General features: G+C 41.5%; 1 protein-coding gene and 1 pseudogene across 4 annotated transcripts in view; one reads left to right on the forward strand and one right to left on the reverse strand.

Annotated features, from left to right (window-relative positions):
• The first annotated feature begins 1,419 nt into the window (after positions 1–1,419).
• LOC119805550 lies at positions 1,420–1,764 on the forward strand (annotated as a pseudogene).
• Positions 1,765–5,974: 4,210 nt separating this feature from the next.
• The window catches only part of Clcn4 (chloride voltage-gated channel 4), a 73,531-nt gene continuing 61,154 nt past the window's right edge, over positions 5,975–18,351 (reverse strand). For 3 of the 4 annotated variants that reach the window (XM_038315990.1, XM_038315986.1, XM_038315987.1), the window contains exon 13: positions 5,975–8,126. In XM_038315990.1, the coding sequence (XP_038171918.1) occupies positions 8,036–8,126 (91 nt within the window). In that variant the 3' untranslated portion in view covers positions 5,975–8,035. Of the gene's footprint in view, positions 8,127–8,337; positions 8,453–18,351 lie in introns of those variants that run through there. The other variant, XM_038315988.1, reaches the window with a different exon arrangement.

Consider the following 18,351-nt stretch of genomic DNA (forward strand, 5'->3'; position numbering starts at 1 on the left):
AATGTTGAGGAACTGCCAAAAATAGAAGCTCCCTATCTGCTTCCACATAGCTTCTTTCTAGCCAATTAACTACCAATGAACTGAGAAGAGGCACAAGCATAGACATGCCAGCACTGTGCACATGGCCCCAGGCAAACATGGAAGTTTCTGGTCCTGACTCAACCTACAAAAATCCAGGAACCCCATGCATGACCCAGACTTTTGTGAGGCCATTCTGGCTGAGCTCCCAGGAGCTATACTGAGAAGTTGTCACCTTTGGGACAAATCCTGTGTGTTTATTATGACTCTTTACTTTTTCACTACATCCTGTTAAAGACAAATATCTAATGCCCTCCAAACGCTGTTCTTTCACAAATTCTACTAACAGATTTATTTCTCCATTAACACTGTGCTGGAGTGTTTTTTTCTTTGTCTAGTGGGTATTAGGCTTTATATTGTCTGGAAATAAACAACTTGTACACATTCTTGCTTATCATGAGATTTTGTTTCAAATTTCAAATTGATCATTATATGATCCATTAATCTACATTAAATCTACAGAAAAATTGGAAAATTTCTTGTTTCTTTTCTTGTAACTTCCTTCCCATGAACTTGGAATCAATAAAGAAACAATTTTGAAAACTCTTAAGAAGTGTGAATTTTGGAATTTTTCTTGGTTTGTGGGGAATATGTCTCTTTTGTTTTGTTGCAAAATGAATAACGGGAGCTGGAAAGAGAAACAATTGGCATCCCAACCTGTGTTTACATTATCAAGTGTCTTATTATCAAAGTAATATGTGTGTGCACATATTACATGCATGTACATATACATGCATGTGTATGTGTTCTTTACCAACATTAGATGAATTTTCAGTTAAAGATAATGAGAAGGCTTCATACTGGAAGAAAATAATAGTTACATTTGCATGGCTATTTTCTATGCCAAGATTTTACAGTAGTTCTTATATTTAATTCTCACAGCCATGCTAATGGGTGAAGGCCATATCTCAATCTTAAAAAATGGGGAAAAACCAGGCTCTAAGACAGCCGTCCTATTTATTTGTGCTGACCCCCAAAATAAAACTATTTTCATTGCTGTTTCATAGTTATGATTTTACTAATGTAAATATCTGATATGCAACCCCAGGGGTATCACTACCCACAGATTAAGAACCAGCACTCGCCCGGGCCAAGCCGGGCCCAGCACGGGCTGGGCTCAAAGTTGGCGGCCGCCTCTGCGCCGCGCGCCCGATGGATGGATGGGTGATCGGCTGCGGAGGCGGCAGGGTGAGGGACGGCCATATTTGCCGGCGCGGCCCGGGCCGGCAACAACAAAAATTGTGCGGGCGCCCGCTGGGCGCTCGGACGGGCTCGGGGACGCGGGGCCACCCGGCCCGGGCCTCGGCCTCGGCCTCGCCGCCGCGCTCGCCGCCCGCGGGGATGTGGTACAAGCCGAACTTGACCGCGCACATGCCCGCCGCCGCCCTCAACGCAGGAAGTGTTCACTCGCCTTCTACTAGTATGGCGACATCCTCCCAGTATCGCCAGCTGCTGAGTTACTATGGGCCACCATCACTAGGCTACACCCAGGGAACTGGAAATAGCTAGGTGCCTCAGAGTAAATATGCAGAGCTGCTGGCCATCATTGAAGAGTTGGGGAATGAGATCAGACCCACGTATGCAGGGAGCAAGAGAGCCATGGAGAGACTAAAACGAGGCATCATTCATCCCCGAAGCCTGGTTCGGAAGTGCTTGGCCTAAACGGAACGTAATGCCAGGTCCTAGCCCCTGGCCAGTCTGAAGGTCTATCTCGCTACCCCGTGGAGATGAGAGGCTTTGTTCAAAATGGCAGTAGTTTTCCTGCCATGGTCATTAAGCTCTGAACCCACATTCATAAGATTGGGAAGACATTTTGCAATTACTGACGATGTGCATTTTAAGTAGTTAGAAACGATCCAGCTCTTTTTTTTCTTTTCAAGCATTGATTTGAAAGGTGTTTGTGAAGCCACTTCACAGCAAGCTATTGTTTGCCCCCAAATACCAGTGTCCCCTTTAAAATCTCCCTTTGGATACACTTGCCATTTGCCTCACCCCAGCTGACTTCCTTTCCATGAGCTCACCTGCCTCTGAGGACTTGAGTGCACATCTGCTCAGTAGCTGGCCTGCCTGTGCACAGTGTAGACCCTGCTTCACAGAGCCGCTCTGCTTAAGCCTCTGCATGACTGAGTGCTTTGAAGTCAATCTTAAACATGCACAAGTTATAAATACAGAAGAAAGAGCAATCTACACAACCTGCCACGCGCCCTGCAAATGTCCATCCTGAGACTGTGGATCTCAGTTCCGGGTCTACTGTGAGACGGTCACAACATCTGGAAGAAAACAACTGCAACTGTTGCATCTTTGTATTTATTACTTGATGTAATAAAGCTTATTTTCATTAACAACAACACCAAAAAAGAACCACCACTCTAAGACATTTGATAAGGTTGAAAATGTCACTCAGCTAGGTCTTGGTGAACCTGGAGTTCAAGTGTTGTCCATTCAAGTGTAGTCCTGTAAGCATCTCACATTTACGTAACTCCCTGAATGCCTTTAAGTGTCGCTGATACACCAATGACCTGATTTCCATTTCTAACCATATCGATTCCTCTGACCTCTGTACTTGAAAGCTTAATGTTTGTTTCCCCATCAATATTTTCATATGAAGTTCCTTGTCTCATCTAGGCCATCTCAGTCAATACACCCAGTCTATCAGGAAGCTTGTTGGCTCTTCCACAGCAATCAAGTCTTTATTCATGAACTTGACTGGAGCAAGCTTCCATCCTTGTTCATCTGGCCAGACTCCTGATTTCCAGACTCACTGTCCAGCACACAGAATGGTTGGTGAGCAGCACAAATCAAGTTAAGTTTAAACCCCTCGAAACATCTAAGTTATTCCTCAAAATCCCGAGCCTTTACCTGCTCCTTCAAGATCCTCAGATATCTACTAATGTTTGCTCTCCCTCCAAAAAGAAACAGACTTTAAACACATCTGCTGCTGCCCCAAGCCCTACTGCATCTGTAGCCATTTGCCCTGAATGGGACCATAGCAGGCTAGGCCCCTTCTATCTTAGGATGATTGCACATGATTGCATCTACTGTTGAGGATATTCTCCCCCAAATTGTTTGTTTCTAGTCAGAGGAAAACTCCTTTCAGTGCAGATAATGATTAGCACCTCTTCTGGTTATTTCTTTGGTCCTCCATTCTCTTTTTCAATTTTCTTTCAAGCTTTCAATAAAAAAGAAATTATAGATAGTGGGGATGGACGCAGTGCAAGCCCTTATGGTTTCCTCTTTCATTAAAATAATGTCAAGCCACACTTCCAAGCCTCCAACACAGAGCAGACATACAGATAGCATGGGGTAAATGATCCTGCCCTATCCTTGGAAATACAGAGGCCCAGTCTGAATTTTGATTCAGTCATTGCCGACTCTGGCAAGAACAAGGCGTTTTTAAATCTAACCACATTGGCATCACAATCTGCACAAGAATCTTGCAAAGCAGGTCTTTCCTGTGGCTGGGTGTGTCAGCAAACATCACCAGGACATCTCGGGAATGCCTAGTGGGAAGAAATGTGCAGTGAAATCACCTCTTTTCCACTTACAACATGCTTGTTGAGAACTATTCTAGTTTTCTTTTCAAAGAGTTCAAACATTTAATTTTTAATAAGGTACCAAACAGCGCGACAGTTTTTTTTTTTAAAATAACACATTACTATGTGGTGTTTCAAAACTAAATGTGAACGTGTCCCATAAAATCACACATAGGCTCATTCCCAGCACACCAAGCATTGGCAAATAAATAGTTATTACCATGCTTGTAAAATGGGATCTGGTTAATATTTCCCAAGTCAGATATACTGGCTCTGTGCTCATGTAAATCATTTCAAAGGTTAGAAGCTGATTCTGATAAACCACTACCCAAATCCAAAAGGTGGGATATTGCAATGATATATTGATTCAATCATTCTCCTTTATGAGTTTCTCATCTTCTGCAGCATAGCTCTGATAATGAATAATAAGAATATGTACATGTTGATAACTTAAGGTAACCCATTGTCACCTAAATGGAATGAATCATTCTCAAATGTCCAGTTTCTGTGACTTAACAGGTTCAAAACGTGTCTGTTTACATCTTCTCCTTGGTAAGGCCTTTGGGAAGTACTGAGCAGAGACCTGTTCTTGGGGACAGTGAGAGCTGAATATTTGAAGATTTCCTTATGGCACATTTACCTGTCCCTAAAAGTCACAGGAATATCTACATTCCCATGAAATGCACTGAAAACCATCAAGAATAAATCCACATGTCTTTGGTGGGGGGAATAGCCATTCTTTGGTGTTCTATAACCCACTTCTTTAGTCCTAGGGAGTAAATGCAAAGCATACACCTTCTCGATTGTACTTTCGGTTTTGTTTGGTTTTAGTATTGAGAATGGATTCAGAAACACTCCAGAATGTTTTACAGATACCTGAAGATGTTCGTTCTGGAAAGGGAGAGGAAGATTATTGGGAAAGACATTTATTTCACCTTCATGTCCCAGTTCTTATCAGACCACCAAGTGAATGGAAGCTCTATAATGGTATACAGCAAATACCATCAGAATTACTATTGGAAGCTTTCTTAAGAGTGACAAAGAGAATCCTGGATGGTGGCACATGCCTTTAATTGCAAAGGCATGTGGATCTCTGTTAGTTCTAAGCCAGTCTGATCTACAGAACAAGTTACAGAATAGCCAGAGCTGCTACACGTAGTCTCAACTTCCCCTCCCCACAAAATGAAGAGTAAATTCAATGGCAAATGATCCCTTGAGAGATGAGCTCCCTGGGAGGCAGTCCTCATAACATCCTCCCCAGCCTTGACCTTAAACTGCTTTTCTTACCACAGCGTCAATCCTCAGTCCCACAGTAGAGGATCAACTTGCAAATGAAAAGAAAGTGGGTTTATTTCAGCCCAGTCACACTTCCAATTACTTCAATGAGTTTTAGCACTTCCATGGTAAGCACTAGGAGAAAGACACAACGTTCTCAATTTCCCCTTGGTAACTTTGGCTCAGAGTAAATTTATTCCCTTGTCTTCCTTCAAGGACTCCACTAGATTAGAGGGGAATTGTGTGGCTTTTCTGTTTCCACTGCTGTGCATTCTGTTTTGTTGTTGTTTTCTGCTTATTTTCTTCTTTCTTTCTTTCTTTCTTTCTTTCGTTCTTTCTTCCTTCCTTCCTTTCTTCCTTCCTTTCTTTCTTTCTTTCTTTCTTTCTTTCTTTCTTTCTTTCCTTCCTTCCTTCCTTCCTTCCTTCCTTCCTTCTGACAGGGTTTCTCTGTGTAACAGCACTAGCTGTCTTGGAACTTTCTCTGTAGACCAGACTGGCCTCAATCTCACAGAGATCCACTTGCCTCTGCCTCCCGAGTGCTGGGATTAAAGGTGTGGGCCACCATCACCAGCTTTGCATTGTTTCATAAGCTACCTTTTACACACACACCACCACCACCACACAAAAAAAACAGGGTTTGAGGGGCTCGTGGCTCGTGGCCTGGCTATGACTAATACTCTCCTTCCATTACAGACCTGAGAAGAGCCACCTGGGCAAAAGAAGGGAACCATATGAAGTAATCTTTCACACTTAGAATTTACAGTCCAAGAAAATTCAGCTTCATTTATAAATGTGCCATGCAAAATCCAATAACAGCCTTAATATTAGGATCTACTACTTAATATTTACATTCTGTGAATGAGACTATGAACCTCATTCTCAAACCAAGGCTTAAAATTTCTATTACCTGGCTATTTTCACACTGATGTTAGTGTTAATAACTTAGTGTTATTTCAGAGGGAGACAATTAGTTACAGAAACAAATAGTTCAAACCATAGTATTCCACGGTTGTCAGCATGATCTGACTTAAAAATGATTGCTTTTCAGAATATATATTTCTTGCAATGATGAGAAGATTCACAGAAACCCATTTGTAACTAGGGCTTTATTTAAAATTAAAATTCCTATTAGGCCTGAGAAATGGACTCAACTTAGAAATTAGTTTTTCTCTCAAATGTGAAAAAAATGGATAATATGTAAAAATATTACAATAATGTTTCGATAACTATTTGGAAGGACTGTCAAAGGATGAGAGAGTAAAAAAAGATACAAAAGATAATGGAGGGACGTGATGATGGAATTTAATATGACAGATACATTCCCTTCCCCAAAGCCAATCCTCCTTCCCTATTCAGAAACTCTAAACTTCATTCAGGGAGTAATGTGTGTCTAGCTAAAATTTTTCCTTTCGGTACTTGCATACATCTAGGAGGATGGGACATATGACAGAATTCCAGCAAATGACTGTATGCTGAGAATCTCTGGGAAAGCTTATCTTTCCCAGGTATACACATTTCATCTTGTTACTTGCCTCTTCGTCCCTCTTTCCACTCAGAAAGTAGACATTACACCTAGCATCTGGGCAACATTTTTACAACTATGAGGCAGTAAGCCAAAGGAAAGAGGATAAGAAAAGTGGTAATGAAATACTAGAAGAATTTGAATTTTTGGAAATAATATGGAGACAGTCCTGAAGTGGCCATCTCCCAGACTTCTTAGTAAGACTCTTTGTCAATTGTGCTTTCTGTTACATACAGTCATACATGTACCTGATACATCAATATCCAATGACAATAAGATTGAAAAGAATGATGATGACTGAGGGGAAAAATGAGGGGCAAAGATGAAATGAAATGACAAATGACATAAATCCTACTGAGATCATGCAATGGACCTACAACACTAATTCCTTCCTTCAGAAAAGACAGAAGTGCAGACTGAAGGAATAAGTCATTAGGTTCAAATACAAAGAGACTCAATGCTTCAATTGGCTGAATCAAATGTAACTCTGTCCTGTGCTGTGATTGCTATTACAAAAGTACATGCATAGGCATTAAAACTGGATATTTTATATTCTACAGAGAAGAGAATGGAAGAGATTTAGAATCAATTTACTATTTCTCTTGTAATCCATTAGGAGGAATTCCCATTGAGAACTCATATGCCTCATTCTAATCATGGCTCTATCTGAAAGACCTGAGAAGAGAGTTAAGTAGAAACACTGGGTAGCTGGTTTTTGAGTATTGAACATGCTACTTGGAAACAAAAACACAGTACAGCAATCTGGGAGCACACAGGCAATAATCCATGGCAAGTGCTAGACTGGTCTATATATCGAACACACAAGTAACCATATAAATGAATGAAGCCGAAGCTTTGGGGTTGCAAATCAGTGATGAAGCAGGTGTCCCTCAAAGTAAGAATGTATCCCCTTATATGAGAGGAATGTCCACATAGCACTACATGTTCCAAAAGTTCACTGTCCAGTCTAAAAGTATTGGTCTTCTTTAGAGAAGTGCTTTCTTCATGTTCACTATGGTTCACTGAACTGATACTGGTTCAGACTGATAAAGAAGCAAAACAATGGGCTTGAGAACAAAAGTAAGAAATGAGATCGCCATGAGTAGACCCATCAGGGTCTGCTTGTAGTTTTCACTGTATCCAATTTTAATTTCTTTTCTCTTCCAATAAAGTAAGCTCAATATCTTCCCTATGGTTCCTTAACATAATAGCAAAATTGTAGGAACCAATATATAACAGTGGCATGCCGATACCCCTCTTAGTCAAAGTTTCACATGTACTCCAAAATTACAAACATCAACTTTAAGTGAAGGGACCAAAGTTTCTCGTGTTCCACATCCTCGTATAATTCATGTCATTTACACATTCCCACATGCCCTCAAAGCAGTTAGTAACTCATTAAGAAACACGGCTTGGATCACATAAGTGGTTAAAGTTATAAAATGCCTACTAATTTATGGTTTGCCTTTTTAAAAAAGTTTCATCCTTCTCCCCTTCTTTCAAACAAGGCTTTCATTTCTGCTGCCCTCAGCACATGGTCTTTCACTGGGATCATAATGCATCATTTGATTATTTCTTTAAAAATTATATACTTATTGGTCTTCTCAAAACATTTGCAGCCTTATTGCTAATTAAACATGATGGATTCAGGGTCTTGGTTTGCCATCTGGGCCATGTGTCTCAGAACATCCTTTTTTGTGATGATTCCAAGAAGTCTCCTGGAGTGGAAACAAAACAGAAAAACAGAAGTCAGCCTGACAGAAGAGATTCATGACCAAGCTCAGGGACAGGCAAAATTGCCTAGCTTCCTTTCTGGGTAGGCAGGACCAATAGAATGTGCTCCAGCCAATGGCCTGTGTGCAAAGGTGACAGGTGCCTCTCTCAGGTCTCCTGTGCAGCTCTCCTGTCTTCCACTCTCCTCACCTGGCATCCAGAGACAAGAAAATCAGTGAAGGACTCTGATGCACACAACACTGGTTAATAAGTCATGAGACTGAAAGACATGGATCCCTGAATGACTGTGGTGAAGAGCCTGGACCTGCAACTAGAATGGAATAGGTGAGAAAAATGATTCTTTCTTTGCTTGTATGTTTTGAGACAGGCCTATGCAGGCAGGCCATGCCTCAAACTTGTAGTCCATGTCAGACTGAAACTTCTGCTCTCCCTACCTCAGTATCTCAAATGTAGAATTATAAATACATACATGCACACATACACACACACATATATATGATTAGCATAAAAATAAATGGTTATTGCATAAGTCACTGATATCACAAATTTGCTTGTTACACAGGCTGTGAACCTACAGTGACTAACACCATGCCTTCAATTTTAAGATTGTAATCAGTTTATAAAGAGCTGTTAAAGCTACTGTCACAATTTGGCCACACCATAAAAAGTCTAAATATAAGGGTTTTCCTAGAATAAGAAATTAAGGTAGACATGGCAGTATATGCCTATTAATACTAGCACCAAGCAAGCAGAGACAAGAAGAGTGCCATGTGTTTGAATTTAGCCTGACCTACAGAGGGAGCTCCAGGCAAGTCTGGGGTACAAAGTAAGACTGTATCCCAAAGAAAGTATTCTACTTTTAATTTTTTTGTTACTAGATGGGTAAAGTACAACATACACTCTGACCAAATATACATATCATCTCCTCTTCTAAAATTCCCTTGTTTTCAGTTTTGAAGAGTGTCAGTTTCTAGGGTTTGTTTTCTCTCTCTCTCTCTCTCTGCCTCTGTCTCTCTCTTCTCTCTCTCTCTCTCTCTCTCTCTCTCTCTCTCTCTCTGTGTGTGTGTGTGTGTGTATGTGTGTGTGTGTGTGTGTATGTGTGTGTAGACAGAGGCACATGCAAATACATATGTGCGGTATTTGTACTTCATTGTGTACACGTATGTGCCAAGGCCAGAGGTTAACTTATGGGTCTTCCTTCATTGCTAAACACCTTATTTTTAAAGACAAGTCTTTCACTGAACCTAGAGCTCATTGATTCAGCTGGGCTTGAGCCAATGAGCTTCCTGCTTCCTGCTCCATCTACCCCATAGTGCTAAGGTTGTAGATATGCAGTACTACACCCTGCTTTTATGATGCTAATCAGCATACAAACTCACAATTTCACAGCAAGCACTTTACCAACGTAGCCAGAAACCCAGTTCCCAGAGTGGTTGTGATAGGTTTATCTGAACTGTACAAATCTAGAGACTGGGATGCAAATAGGGCTCCTGGATGATACTATGCCAACCTTGCCTTCATTCTTCTATTAAATGCTTGAATAATGGTCTGTGCAATCAAATCTTCTCCCTTTGGTGAAGTGAATTTTCCTACAAAGACAATGCAAACAAATATCTTTGGAAAACATTCTATCACCTAGTAAGTTTGCTCCATCTCCATCACGATGGGAAAAAAAGGATCAGGAAGCAAGCTCCAGCAGCCTCTCTTCAGAATTACAGAGCAACATAAATGACAGGCCTCTACTTATGGGGCTGTGTTAAGCCCCACAAAAATTAGAAATCACAGATACAATGCACTGTCATTCCACTCAAGCCTAATTAGTCCAACTCATGTTGCACTACCTGGTAGTTAATATGAAGAAAGCTACATTTGTCAAGGGGTGGCCATGTCAGCTACAGCTGGTGAACAAATCAGGCTGTCTCTGATCACACTGGACTTTAAACAATCTAGGAGGCGCTGGGGCCGGGTAATGAGTGCAACCAGGTGGGCGGGCAGGAGTTCCTTTGTTTCAATAGCCTGCCTGGAGCAAGTTAGGCCTTTTGTCTGTGAGCTTCCTAGCCAGCAAGGAGAACTGAACCTGTAAAAGAAGATCTATAGGGGAGTAGCCAGAGGGAGAGATGGGCAGGCGCCAATGCAAGAATTCGTCCAACAATTTGAAAAACAACGTGAAAGCACCAGAACCCGGCAAACTTACAACAGGAGGACTTGAACACCTTAATCAAGAAGAAGTAGGAAAAATTGACTTTATGAAAGTGATAGAGTCCCTTAAACAGGAGGTGAAAAACTCTCTTAAAAAATGGATGAGAAGAATAACAAAAGTTTGAAGAATTGAGTAAAAGCGTAAATGATATCCTAGGAAACCAAGGAAAAACAATCAAACAGATAATGGAAACAGTGCAAGACTTGAAAACTGAAATGGAGACAAGGAAGAAAACACAAACCGAGGGCCGGCTGGATATGGAAAATCTAGGTAAACGAATAGAGACTACAGAAACAAGCATAACCAACAGAATACAAGAGATAGAAGAAAGAATCTCAGATTCTGAAGATACCATAGAGAAATAAGAGAATTAATGGAGGTTATGAATCAAACGGACTTAACAGACATCTATAGAACATTCCACCTAAATAGGAAAGAATATACCTTCTTCTCTGCAGCTCATGGAATCTTCTCGAAAATTGGCCACATACTTGGTAACAAAGCAAACTTCCACAGATACAAAAAATATTAGCAACCACCTGTGTCTTATTGGATCACCATAGAATAAAGTTAGAATTTAACAATAATTCTAACCCCGGAAAGCCTACAAACTCTTGGAAATTGAGCAGTCAACTGCTGAACCACACTTGGGTCAAGAAAGAAATAAAGAAAGAAATTAAAGTCTTCCTTGAATTCAACGAAAATAAAGACACAACATACTCAAACCTATGGGACACTATGAAAGCAGTGCTAAGAGGAAAGTTCATAGCTCTATGTGCCCACATTTAAAAAAAAAAAACGGAGAAAGCTCACATTAGAGACTTAACAGCACATCTGAAAGTTCTAGAAAAAAAAGAAGCAGACTCACCCAGGAGGAGTAGAAGATTGGAAATAATCAAACAGTGGGCTGAAATCAACAAAATAGAAACACAGAAAACAATTCAAAGAATCAATGAAACAAAGAGCTGGTTCTTTGAGAAAGTCAACAAGATTGACAAACCTTTATCCAAATTAATCAAAAGGCAGAGAGAGAACACGCAAATTAACAAGATCAGAAATGAAAACGGGGACATAACAACAGACAATGAGGAAATTCAGAGAATCATTAGGTCTTACTACAATAGCTTAATATGCCACAAAGTTGGAAAATGTAAAAGAAATGGGCTTGTTTTTAGATAAGTACCACTTACCAAAATTAAATCAAGACCAGGTAAACAATTTAAACAGATCAGGGAAATGCAAATCAAAACAACTTTGAGATACCATCTTACACCTGTCAGAATGGCTAAAATCAAAAACACCAATGATAGCCTTTGCTGGAGAGGATGTCAAGTAAAGGGAACACTCATCCATTGCTGGTGGGATTGCAAATTTGTCCAACCACTTTGGAAATCAGTGTGGCGGTTTCTCAGGAAATTCGGAATCAACCTACCCCAGGATCCAGCAATACCACTCCTGGGAATATACCCAAGAGATGCCCTCTCATACTACAAAAGCATTTGTTCAACTATATTCATAGCAGCATTATTTGTAATAGCCAGATCCTGGAAACAACCTAGATAGATGCCCTTCAGTGGAAGAATGGATGAAGAAACTGTGGAATATATACATGCTAGAATACTACTCAGCGGTAAAAAACAATGACATCTTGAATTTTGCATGCAAATGGATGGCAATAGAAAACACCATCCTGAGTGAGGTAACCCAGACCCAAAAAGATGAATATGGTATGTACTCACTCATTAGTGGATTCTAGCCATAGAATTGAGCCTGTATTTCATGATCCTAGAGAAGCTAGATAGGAAGGTGAACCCAAAGAAAAACATGTAGTTATCCTCCTTGATATTGGAGGTGGACAGGATTGCCAGGCAAGGGTTGAGGGCTTGGGGGTGGGGGTGGGGGTGGGGGAGATGGGGAGAGACAGGTGAGAAGGGGAGGATGGGGAGAGCTTGGGGGAGTGGGACAGTTGGGATGGAGGAGGAATGGATGTGGAATTGGGGAAGTGTATGTCTTGATTGAGGGAGCCATTTGAGGGTAGGCGGGAGATTGGACTCTGGAGGGGTTCCCAGGTGTCCAAGGAGATGTCCCCAGCTTGTTCCTTGAGCAGCTGAGGAGAGGGGGCCTGAGCTGGCCCTTTACTGTAGCCACACTGATGATTGTCTTGCATATCACCATGGAACCTTCATCTGGTGATGGATGGAGATAGAGACGGAGACCCATAATGGAGCACTGGACTGGGCTCCCAAGGTCCAAATGAGGAGCAGAAGGAGGAAGAACATGAGCAAGGAAGTCAGGACCATGAGGGGTGCTTCCATTCACCGAGACAATGGGACTGATCTAATGGAAGCTTACCAAGGCCAACTGAACTGGGACTGATGGAGCATGTGATCAAACCAGACTCTCTGAACGTGGCTTACAAGGAGGGCTGACTGAGAAGCCAAGGACAATGGCACTGGGTTTTGATTCTACTGTATGTACTGGCTTTGCTGGAACCTTTTCTTTTTGGATCCTCACCTCCTGGACCTGGATGGATGGGGTTGGAACTTGGACTTCCCACAGGGCAGGGAACCCTGACTGCTCCTTGGACTGGAGAGGGAGGGGGAGGGGAGAGGGGAGAAGGGAAAGGGAAGTGGGAGGAGGGAAGGAGGGGGAAATTTGTAAAATTATATAATTTAATAAAAAATACAGAATGAAAAAAAAGTAAAAAAAAAAATCTAGGAAATGTGGTATCTTTTTGCTGTTATTTTCTCCAGGCAATCCTCCTGTCTTAGGTTCCTATGTGTTGGGAATACCAGGCATAAGCCACCACACCCAGCAAAATATATATCTTCAGTGCCTCACAACACAGTAAAATTCTATTGAAGCTGTTTTGTGGAGCAGAAACACTGCTCTGGCAAATCTGTCAAGATGACCTGCAGTCTTGGAATCACTCAGCCTGTACTGCTGTAACAAAATGCCACAGACATGGTGGCTGAATTAAAGTGTAAGATCAAGGTGCCAACAGGGCAGTTTTCCCAAGGCTTATCTTCTTGGGGGACAGATGGGGACCACCATGCTCCCGCTGTGTCTTCATATGGCCTCCTCTCTGTTTATAGATACTCCTTGGGTTCTTCCTCTTTTTTAAGGGACACTAGTCCTGTTGGATTAAGGATCTACCAAAATGGCCTCCTTTAACCTTAAGGCTCAGTGCTTCTCCTCACATAGCCATATTAGGGTTAGGGCTTTACTATAGTAATTTAAAGGGAGACAATTCAGTCCTTCCCAGGACTTCAACTGTCTATATTGGATAATTGTGATAAAACCATTCCCTCTGAATGCTTCCCTTTCCACATCATAGGAAATTCTAAAACTTGTATAATATGTTGAACTGGCTTAAGTGAACTTATTGGGTTCCCCATATGTTGGTCTACTCATATGTTGGTCTAGTCCTCAAACAACCTGATAGAACCAAACATTGATACCCTTCTTGTAATGGCATGCTGGCTTCTCCTGGGAATCCATCCACAAGTGTGACCAAAGCCAAGGGAAGTGTGGTATTCTGGGCTTCTCACATAGGAATGAGCCTGGCTTCAGCTAGTAACTCCTGAAAATCCTCTTTTTAAACTTGATTTGTCTCAGATGTTTAGGAATCAACTGCCATAATCAGGATCCCTGCATTCATCCAATGAGAGGTGATGATTTTCCCAGTGACACTGTTGCCCAATATTAGGTCAATCACCATGCTTCAGTAGAAATATCACTGAGTCCTCAATATTGCCCTTGGGTCTTCATAGTCATATGAGACCAATACTCCAGAGGCCTGAGTCATGTCAGAGGCTTGGATGCCCCAAGGAAAGAAGACAGTTTTCCCCTCAGGGTCAGATATAATTTGTTCTCATTCTGCTGATACTAATTAGTTTCAAAAATACAACAGAGCTAGCAAGGGGATTTGATGCTGGGGGAGGTCACTGTTTAAACCCAACTGGAAGTGTCCAGTGAGGATCCTTCCCAAATGGCTCTAGCTGAATATGTTCTAACTTTGATCTGAATGACACTCTGTACTCTTCTGCACCCCAGCAAGGCTTTACTCATGACTTCTCCACTTTGATACTTGCGGTAATTGGGGCATTCTTTGTAGGGAGTAACCTGTCCTGTACATTACTCAGATTCCAACTGCTACTTGCTAGCAGGACTGCTGCTCACCCCTGCCCTCCCCCACAACTGTGGCAACCAAAATTTCTTCAGATACTACCAAATGTTACCCCTTATTGAGAACTACTGTCCAAACTAAAAGGAAGGGAGGGAAGGACTAAATTAATTAATTGACCACATTACTAAGCAACCCCACCCCTGGTTATCTTGTCAAGAGAACTAAAAACATGTCTGCTTAACAACTTACACACTAATCTTATTTCTGAATGTCCAAATGTCTAGCAATAGAAAAATAAATAAACAGTGGTTTATCCATACACTGAAAAGTTATGCCAGGCGGTGGTGGTGCACACCTTTAATTCCAGCACTTGGAAGGTAGAGGCAGGCGGACCTCTTTGAGTTCGAGGCCAGCCTGGTCTACAAGAGCTAGTTCCTTTACAAACTCCAAAGCTACAAAGAAACCCTGTCTTGAAAAAAAAAGTTATTCTGTAACTAAAAACTTAGATGAATCTTGAAAATACTATACTAAGTGGAAAAGCCAATCACAGAAGGGCATACAGTATATGACCCCCTTGATATGACACATCCACACAGCTAAGACAGTAGATCAGTGATTGCCTAAGACTAGTACAAGAGGTGAAAGCTAAGGATACAAGTTTTTCTTTAAAAGTAATGGGAATGTTTTGGCTTTGATGGTGATGATGGATGCAAAATTCTTTTTCTATTCTAACTACCTAATTATACATTTTAAATGGGTGAATTGCAGGTTATGCAATTATCTCAATAAAGCTGTACGAGGGCCAGCAAGATGACTTAGCAAATGAAAGTGCTTGCTGTGCAAGGCTGAGACCTGGATTGGATTTCTGGAACCCAAGTGAAAAAAAAAAGTCAGGATGCAGCAGCATGCATCGGTAACCCCAGCATTTCTACGGCAAGATGAAAGACAGAGAGAGGATAAGCACCTGGATGCTTAGAGAGAAGACGGTAATGTGAAGTCCACAGCAGAAAAGAAACAAGAGAGACTCTGCCTCAAATGAGACGGCAGGAGAGAAACAACTCTCCAAAGTTGTCCTCTGGCCTTGACACATGATCTGTGGTGCACATGTACTCATACACTGCTTCACAAGCATATTATAAGCACATTCACAGCCAATTCTTATTCTTATTAGTAAGTATCAAATTATCATTATTATAAAAATAATATCTGTAAAAGAAAAGGGAATCAATAGAAACAAAGTCCACCTATCCATTTAGATGCTAAAATCCGGTGATAAGAATAAAGGACAGGTAAAGAACTCTAATGCAAAGGACCAGTTGCTGGAAGTGGAAAAGAATCTGGTGTTCTTTCAAAATTAAAAAAGAAAATAGTTACGAAGCTAATAGCATACAGTTATAATATGCCACTAAGTAAACCATGATCAAGAACAAAATATGAACAGATCAGCTAACAGGGACAGAGCATTCATAGTTGCTCTTCTGGTAGCAAGGGCCCCCCAGCTGAGCATCCTCAACATGTAAACAGTGCTTCTTCAGCTTAACAAGCTCACTCATCTTCTGCCATGTATTTTTTATGCGAAAACACAGATCATCATGACTACCTTTGTAACACTTGCCTTGGGTGATGTCACTTAGATTGGATTCCTTATTTCTTATTCCTTAGTAGATGGCAAGTTCCTTAGCTTTTTTGTGTGTGGTACTTAGGACTGAACCTAGGGACTCACACATGCAAAGTAAGCACTCTACTACAGAATCATGTTCCCCATCCTCTAAAGTTATTTTTTTTCTTTTGAGATAAGATCTCACTAAGTTGCCCAGGCTGATCTTGAACTCACTCTGCAGCCTAGGCAGCCTTGACTTTGCCATTCTCCTGACCTAGCCTCCTGAGTACATGGGATTTCAGGCTGGAGCCACTAGATCCAGGAGACTTTTCATTTTAACACTTGGTTTGAGTGGTGCTGGGCATGGAACTCAGAATCATGTGCACACATTAAGTGATGTCCCACTGAGATATATATATATATATACACACACATCCCTGGCCTTCTATTTTAAAATCCCTTTGAGCCTTCTCCAGTTTTCAGCCACAATGAATGCTCAGTAAAAACACTAACTACAGTAATATCTCCTTGCAAAACCTATGGCCACTATCATTTGCAAAGTGATGAAACCATACATACATACCCTTCATTTGTCTATATAGTCTGGACCTTGTTTTATTATCTTTACCCTTGAAACAGAAACCAAAGATCTAATATAGCCATGCGTGGTAACATGGGCCTATAGTCTCGGCTCATGGAAGGATGAGGCAATAGGATCACTTGAGCCCAGAAACTTGGGGCCAGTCTGGATAATTTAGTGAGATCAGTCCCCTAACCACTACCACCAACAACAACAACACCAAAAATCAAGCATTTATAGCTCTAAAAACCTCTTCAAGTTCTGTGACTATAAAGTATGCAAGTTAGATTGGTTCCAGCAGTGCTGAGGAAATATATGTTCTAGCTCTGCCTTGGCTTTGAGCTTAAACTACGCCCTGACCTACGATGGCAAAACATCAACCCAAAAGGAAGCAACATCAAATCCAGCAGGCATCATTAGTGGCAGTGAATGTCCTGTTTGATGTAAATAAAGCTACTTTCTTTGGCACTCTGTGAAAATCGTTGAATTTGAAAATGGTCAGATTTATGCCAAAGGACCTAAACTGCAGACTGAAGCAACTGAAGTCTTGAGACAGCTGCCCAGACCCTTGATTGGGGTGCACACAACAAGGATAAGGGAAACCTAATATAATCACCCAGACTTACTTTCACTTTCTAGGGGTAAAAATTCACCCAAACTTCATCTTAGCTCCTGAAGACTTCTTAGATTCCCAGAATCTGTGTACAAAGCATCTCTGGTTCCTAGTCTAGCTTTATGAAAATTCTGGGCCCCAGGCCCAGGGATAGCCTGCAGACAATCAGGTCAATGGACAGGCTCAGACTCTCATCCACTAGAGCAGGGAAGGCACATGGCAATGGGACTCATCAAAACCATGAGCTGGCTTGAGCTGGGCCTGCCCTGGCTGAATGCCCAAGGAGAAGATGAAAGGCCCCAAAAACAAGGATCCCTTGCCAGCACTAATGTATCAGCATCTGCATTTGTTTAAAACATGTAGAGCCAGAGAGAGAGGGAGCGTCGTTTTCTCTTAGAACATTCAGAGCCAATTTCAGCACCCAGATCTTCACAGGAAAACCTCATGGGGCTCCAAGAGGTATAAGTGGGTATTGGAGGCAGAATTTCCTGACTGAACTAGAAATTTCAATGATAACTGACATCAGCCTATTTTAGAGGAAAGGAGAAACTGCTATACACTTGAGATGGCCTGGGCAAGGATTGAAGTATTTACTCCACGCTGGAAACCCACGTGCAGATATTCATTTCAGTGGTTTTCAAAGTGGGATCCCCAGGAGCTTGTGAAACCTGGAGGTACATCCTCTGTATAGGAAGGGCATTCTAGTGTGTGTTCAAGTGCGAGCAAGTACCTCCAAAATCCAAGGGCAGGGTGATCTGTAGCCTCAGTGAGAATGAAGGAGAAACCTGTCCTGCCAATTCGAAGTTCTACAGGTTAATGTACACACTGAACGTTCGCAGTCTAGTACCCCTGTTACTAGATCAGCAGGAAGAAGCCAAATGAATAAGATTCCTTACTACTCAGCCCAGGATCCTTCTACTATGACACTAGGATTTTTTTAAGTCAAATTTGTGGTTTTGGTGCAGGAAATGTGTTGTACACTATAGAATATTTAGCAGCATTGACTCTGAAAAGGTAGACTATGTTAGGCAGTTCAACCTCTGGAATCTATTTGTAGATTGCATAGATTGCACACACACACACACAC

This window comes from Arvicola amphibius, chromosome X, assembly GCF_903992535.2.
Source record: "Arvicola amphibius chromosome X, mArvAmp1.2, whole genome shotgun sequence".
Classification (NCBI taxonomy): domain Eukaryota; kingdom Metazoa; phylum Chordata; class Mammalia; order Rodentia; family Cricetidae; genus Arvicola; species Arvicola amphibius.